Source organism: Malurus melanocephalus, unplaced genomic scaffold (genome assembly GCF_030028575.1).
Source record: "Malurus melanocephalus ecotype Western Australia unplaced genomic scaffold, MMel_1.1 scaffold_1267, whole genome shotgun sequence".
NCBI lineage: Eukaryota > Metazoa > Chordata > Aves > Passeriformes > Maluridae > Malurus > Malurus melanocephalus.
In genome coordinates this window covers 19,415-26,500 of record NW_026624499.1, presented here as the reverse complement: position 1 = coordinate 26,500, position 7,086 = coordinate 19,415, and the positions used below count along the sequence as shown (strand labels likewise).

Here is a 7,086-nt window from a genome sequence, read left to right as displayed (position 1 = left end):
AAAAAAAAAAAAAAAAAGTGAAGTTTTACTTTCTCTTTGTCCGGTCTTTAATTGCAGATCAAAGCTGGCCCTTCAGGCCAGAGCTGCCTGCCAGAAGCTGCTCCTGGGCAGGATTCCAGGCCACCCTTTGGATGAGGGCTGCCCATCCCATCCCATGCACTGCCCTCTCCTCTCCTCTCCTCTCCTCTCCTCTCCTCTCCTCTCCTCTCCTCTCCTCTCCTCTCCTCTCCTCTCCATCCATGCTTTTAACCCTCCCATCTGGCTGCTGTGGGAATCAAGGAACAGCAATCCAGCCACTGGGAATGTCACTGGGTTTCTTCCGGCTTCACACGACCTCCAGGAAAGTGAGGGATGTGTGAGTGGCTCCAGCATCTTCCCACAGTCACCTCCTGGGAGCCCTGGGGAGCTGCCCTTTGGAATAATTTTCCTCTGCACAAGAGCAGAGACTTGTCTTTAAAAATCAACCCCACTCTGCAAAGGGGACACCTCTGGGTAATAGAAAAGGAACAGAAGAATGAATAATCCATCCCTAAATAATCCATTCACGGGTGTTTCTGCTTGTGTGTCCAGGATTTTATAAATGAGAACATCAGGAATCACTTCAATTACTCATTAATGATGCTTTGTGCTGGAGTTACTGAGGTGTGTAATTAACTGAGCTGGGATAACAGCAGCAAACAGGAACAGCCAAAACAGGAGCAACCCCCAGGCACAGCCCTGTCCTAACTTCCCYGGAGCCCAACTCCAGAAATCAGGGATTTACAAAGACAAGGATTATGCTGGGATCACTCTTCCCTTCCAGCCTGAAATAYCAGCTCAGCTTTCCTTGGAGAGACAATTAATTAGCTTGATTAATATGGGATACAAGAGCTCTCTGCAGCCAGCCTGTACACGGTGAGGTGATGGATAGAAATGAGGCAGGATAAACACAACTGAGGAGGGAAAAAGGAGAATGGCAGAATCACAAAATCACAGATGAGTTTGGGTTGGAAGGGACCTTAAAGATCATCCCATTCCACCCCTCTGCCATGGGCAGGGACACCTTTCACCATCCCAGGGTGTTCCAAACCTGGTCCAACCTGGCTTTGGACACTTCCAGGGATCCAGGGTCACCCTCACAGCTAAGGTTTTATTCCTTATGTGTAATATATACTTTTCTAATAAACATTTTATATTAATATATAATATACAYTTTTATATAAAGTATATAAATGTTAAAATATATTAAATACGACACATATAAGTAGTGGTATTTTGACATCTACAGTGGCACTTTAACACTTACATAATATGAACTTGTATATAATTTGAATTTATACTTCTGTGATCCTGGAAGGAATATCCCACCCCCTCCAGCTTCAGCCCTTTCACTTCCCCACATCCCAACCCCTCTTTCTCAAGCTGATGCCGAGCTCATGGATCATCTCCCCAGTAGCTCWGCTGAACATCTGGCTCCCAATAAACACAACTGGGAGAGCTAAACAACTCAATCACTGCAGTTTCTGTCTGCCCTCAAACAGCTCAGGCTGCTAARAGTCACTCACAGCACAGTGAAATTTCCAGTAAAAGCCCTGCTTTCCCCAAAATCAGGAACATTAATTTCAGCACGTCGGATGCTGCAGAAGGGAAGTCAGCACCACCCTTGATGGACGTGTCCTGCTGCCTGCTCAGAGAGCTCCCACCACTGCTATCCCAGAGCTTTTTCCCCCTCCCACATCTTTAAATATTAGGATTATTCTGCTGGCTTGTTCATAAAGGCACAGAAAGCTGTGGAGTTGGAAGGAAAAGCTGCTTCAGACCCATGTAAGGTTGTGACAGCATCAGTGACAGACCTCCTGTCCCGTGATTAACCRTATCAGAATTTCCTGACGTGAGTCATTGCTGGACAGATTCATCAGCAGCCCAGCCTGGGACCTCCCTGTCTAGCACGACATCCCAAATGCCAATGGGACAGGGTGGGGGAAGCCAAATCCACTCAGGAATAATGCTGGCTAAGCATTTTCTATTTTAAGGAGAAACTGCCCAATATTTACGTGTAAAAAAACTCAAACAAAACAGGAAAGGGACAGCAGAGATCTGTAACCAGCTAAAAATACCACCAGAACCACGGATGTGCTGGACACTGCACGTAGGGACGAGCTTTTCCTGCCTCCCCAAACGATTGGGTCAGCCAAGAGTAACCTCAGCTGCCTTCTGAGAGCAGGAATAGATTTACTGCAGCTGAGGTTGGCTTGCAGGCTCCTTTTGGAGGGGAGGATTCCAGTATGGAGCACTTATGGGAGCATCTCAGGGCGGAACTGGATCTCCCCACTGGTGGTTTTTTTTGGTGAGCAGGAAGAAACAYCAGGTTTTGGGATCAGGAATTTGTRAAGATGAAAATTATGCCTGGTAGGGCACAATTTCTCCTGGGCTTTTCCCCAAGGAAAAGAAGGTGAAGAGGAGACAGCAAGACTCAGTTCCTTCCCTCCACCAGACAGTTTTACAGTGAAGATTCACCACTTAATCTCTAATGTGATTTTCCACTAGAAGGAGAACCCACAGGGCTGGCAGATTTCCCATTTCAGGGTTTGCTTTTCCTCCAGCACATAAATTTGCAGGGGAAAAAGAAAATCACAACCCAACACCAGCAGCTTGAACATCGAGCAGGACTGGTACCACCCCTCCTGTGACAACCCTGAGGGYAGCCCTGCTGTGGAAGAGAATGCAGAACAAAAAATGCATTTTTATCACTTTTTGGTTGAATTGATCCTGTTATTTAAGTATTTGCACACAAAAGAATAGATCTGGAAGGAAAGAAGAATGGACATCAGGGCTGCTTGATGCCCAAGTGACTCTTGGCTGTTCCAAGACAGAAAACACCGAGGTTTTACCAAATTTACAGGACAATCCTGAGCACCAAAGCAGCAGCAGGATCCAAACTGATTGAGAAGCTCCCCAGGGGTGCTTTTCAACACTTACTGAAGGTTTTGCAGATGTCAGAAACAGCCTTGAAGACCCTGTCGGAGAAGTTGACTTTCACCTTGACGTACTTCATGTTGGGCAGCTGCAGGCGCAGCAGCTTGTGCTGAGGGGTGAACTGGAGCTTGGCATCTGCCTGTATCCCATATTTATCCAACGTCCAGTGAGTTTTGAGGAGCCAAGTTTTCTTCTTTTCCCACCACAGCGCGTGATCTGACCAGTCCTTCTTGACATCTGCAACAAAGAAGCCATTTTTCCCCRGTTAAAAGCGACTTCAGAGGACAAMAGAAGTTTAAAATGTGCTGAACTGAGAAGGAACTATGGATCCAAAAAAACTCCAAAAGCCCTTTTTTGATACAAATAACTGCTTGTATTCAACATTATTTTGATATAAAAGCAGGGAAGTACCCAAGGGGAATAAGGATGAGACACAACGTGTCCATGGATCACCATGCCAGYAGTGATCCCAGCTGGAACACAAAGCCAAGGGGTCATGAGTGACCCAACGCCTTCCCCAGCAGGGATTTTATACAGTTTTGGGGGTTTAACTATAAATTCTTGAATTTTTCCAACCCCACCATCCAGGACACCTGTGATATCCCAGCCACCCTTGCACACATGGAGAACAGAAAGAGGAGGAGGTTTGCAAGAAGAATTCAACAAGACTTTCAGTTTCTACAAAAAAATCTGAAAATTCCCGACTGAAACTAAAAATCACCTCCCAAAGGAACAACAAAACCCAACAGCCACATCTCCTTCCAGCAGGGATGCAACCACGGGGTCACTGGAGGTCACCTCCAAGTTGGGAAGCATTTGAGGAACCAAAGCATGGTGATAACTCCAAAAGACACACCCTGTGAGATATTTCTCTTAACCCCTGGAATATTTTTCGCTGTCTCATGGCCCTGCCACTCCTGCAGAGCATCTTCCACTCTGACAACCAGTAATGGTGCTGTGTCCTTCTACCATACAGAGAAAAGAGGAGAAATGGATGATATAGAATGTAATATATTTAGTGATATAATAATTCAGGTTTCAGCTCCGGATCCTTCCGTGATCCTGGATTTCCATCACGAAACACCCAAATAAAACCCATCAGCTAACATTTATCCCAACAGCTCTGYCTCCATCCTTTGGCACCAGCCAGAAGCAATTCCAGAGGAATCCAAGGGCAAAGCCCCAGCAGACACAACACCACAGAGAYTGAAGGTACCAAGGAACACACTCCAGCACCAACATTAGGCTGGAATTCTTGATATTGTCCTGTGCAGGGCCAGGAGTTGGACTGGATGATCCYYGTGGTCCCTCCCAGCTYAGGATATTCCACAATCCTGTAATGGGGAAGATCATCCCCACAACTGAGATGAGAACAGCGTGATAAATGAACTTTTGTCTGTCCCTATCTCAAAACAGGATCTCGAGCTCMGGGTTGCTGAGAAAACCCAGCAGGAGCTGGATTTTCCCTTTGAACTCCTGGCTCAATGGCACAATCAGGACTGCAGAAAGTGGAAACRTTCGGCTGGACTTTTCAACAGCTTTGTACAATCAAATTAAACAAAACCAAATATAGAAAAGCATGCAAACTTGCACAAGCCTTGTCTACCCGGAAAAAAATCCAAGAAATCATTACAATGGACTCTGGTAATGAAGTCCAACTTCTGCCCTACTGAAAGCTGAACGATTTGGCACCAAAAATCAGGGGGAGGAAAAAACCAAAGGCATTTGGAGCCGGTAGCATTTATGCCTAACAGGAGAGGATTTGGGCTTCCACTGCAGATTAACCATTCAGGCCACTGCACAAAAATGAGTCTTTGGGCCTGAGAGTAATTAACACTTTCAATTAACAGTGGGATGTTGGTTCTAGCAGGAAGGGGAAGCTCTGTCCCTATCCCATGGGGTAGTTATATATAAAAGAGGCTGGCAAATGTTTAGCAGCTGCTTTGTGGGGTTGAGTATTGCACGCTGGCAAGAACCTTTGCAATGGATCTGGGATTGCTTGGAGCAATCCTTGCACTCYAGGGAATGCCAGCAGCCTGGTTAAATCTGATCAAAGATTTATAAACCTTCACCAGAGTCCCAGTTCACGAGTTACTGATTTGTTGGCACTACAGCTTCATGACAACACTGAATATTCCAGCTCAGGCTCTTCCCATCTACTGCYATCAGTCACTGGCCATTTGATATTTATCAACTCATCTTTTTCATAATMTTATTCACATTTATCAACTATTATCAATTTATCAGCTAGCCATTCATTTATCAGAGTTCAGGTAAGTCACCAAGTACTGCAAACCCATCTTAGAGATCCCAGACCTCGAACTGAGAAGGTTACTACAGGCTGCAAATTTCAAGTGGTGTTTGTAGATCCAGAGGCTCCCCTGAGCTGCTGAATGTGATGGGCACGGAGCTGCTGCAGAGTCCAGAGGAGCTGGATCAACCTGATCAGAGGGATGGAGGAAAAGCTGAGAGAGCTGGGATTGTTCAGCTTGGAGAAGAGAGGCTTTGGGATGACCTAAGTGTGGCCTTCCAGTGCATGAGGAAGCTACAAGAATGATGGAGAGAGACTGTTAAAAACAGCCTGGAGTGGCAGTATAAGGGGGAATGGTTTCCCACTGCCAGAGGGCAGGGTTACATGGGATGTTGGGAGGGAATTCCTGATTGCGAGGGTGAGGAGATGCTGGCACAGGGTGCCCAGAGAAGCTGTGGCTGTCCCTGGATCCCTGGCAGTGTCCAAGGCCAGGCTGGATGGGACTTGGAGCACCCTGGGATAATGAAAGGTGTCCCTGCCCATGGGGGTGACACTGCAAGGCTTTGAGGTCCTTTCCAACCCAAACCCTTCAAGGATTCTATGGAATCAGTTGCATACATAGAAGGCTCACAACAAATCCCCCCAGGCAATGAATGTCCCAGGTGAAGGCAGCAGGGATGTTGAGCTGGAGCTGTCAGCGTCAGCTGGAGCAGGGGCTGGGCTCAGGGAGCTCCAGGAGCCCAACCCAGCAGCAACACCCTCGGGAAAGGGAAGCACAGCACTTCCTTCCCAGCCTCCAAAATAATCCCTGCTCCCTGCTTCCCCCACCTTTCCCCTGAACCCAAACCTCTGCAGCCTGGGAAGACTGGCAAACCCAGCTGTGGTTTTATTTTTTTCCAGGAAGAACCCAGTGTTGCATTTTCCYCCCAGAGCTGTGCCAAGAGGCAGGGACGTGCATGAGGGACGTTGAGGACGTTTTGTACAGCAAAACCCACGGAGCTGTTCCCCTTGGAAAGCCATTCAGACAGCGCTGAGAATGCAAGTGGCATCTTAAATCCCACAAATGGGTACAGGAACCTCTGTGAGGACACAGCAGTGAGAGAAGCAGGGAAGAGCTGCTCTCTAAAGTGTTTTAAACCTGAGACATGCTCAGCTTTCAATCCCTGCCGGCGCCTGGCCGCAGTCACATCCCGCCGGCTTGTCCAGCATGAATTACAATTGCAGATTTTAATWCCCACAGCCACCACTAAACCCCCACCCAGAATCCAAGCAGCAGAAAATCAGCGTGAATCGAGATGCACACGGGGTGAGTTTTAATTCTGGGCTCGCTGTCGCACACAGCCCCACAAAAACAATCAGCATTCAAGCAGCGAGGCWGAATTTGGGTGAAGGGCAAAGAAAATCGAGTCAACCCTGCCTGATAGCCCACTTATCCCATTGATCCCAGGACTTGGCCGCTCCCAAACGCTCTCCCTCTGCCAATCCATGKTTTTTTAAAGTCCCTTTCCTGCAGCAGCAGCTATTGAAGCTCCTTCCTGCAGAAGCTCTGCTGTCACTTGGCAGCTTCTCTGGGCCAGCTTAGGACTTACAAGCAGTAGGATACAAGTCTCCAGCGCTGTATAAACACCGTATTTTCCTTGTTATTTTGGGATATCCCCCGTTGCAGATGGGCTCTCCTTCCGTGCACTGCTCAGGAGCACAGAGCCGTGGTATGACCGAATAAATCTCTTTTTTTCCTTTTTTTTTCCCACCTCTGGGAGAGGCATCCCTGGGGTGGCACCAGATTCCCTTCCACACACACACTCAGGATTAAATCCATAGGAAAGCAAAGACTTTACAAATCCCTCCATCACTTAAACACGGGGGGGAAATGATTAAAA

General features: G+C 47.4%; 1 protein-coding gene across 1 annotated transcript in view; it reads right to left on the bottom strand.

The window, feature by feature from the left end:
- FERMT2 (FERM domain containing kindlin 2) overlaps positions 1-3,192 on the bottom strand; it is a gene marked incomplete at its 5' end in the record, with an annotated part of 31,033 nt that extends 27,841 nt beyond the window's left edge. Inside the window, one exon of the mRNA XM_057387593.1 lies at positions 2,959-3,192. Coding sequence (XP_057243576.1) covers positions 2,959-3,192 — 234 coding nt within the window. The remainder of the gene's footprint in view (positions 1-2,958) is intronic.
- Positions 3,193-7,086: the final 3,894 nt, after the last annotated feature.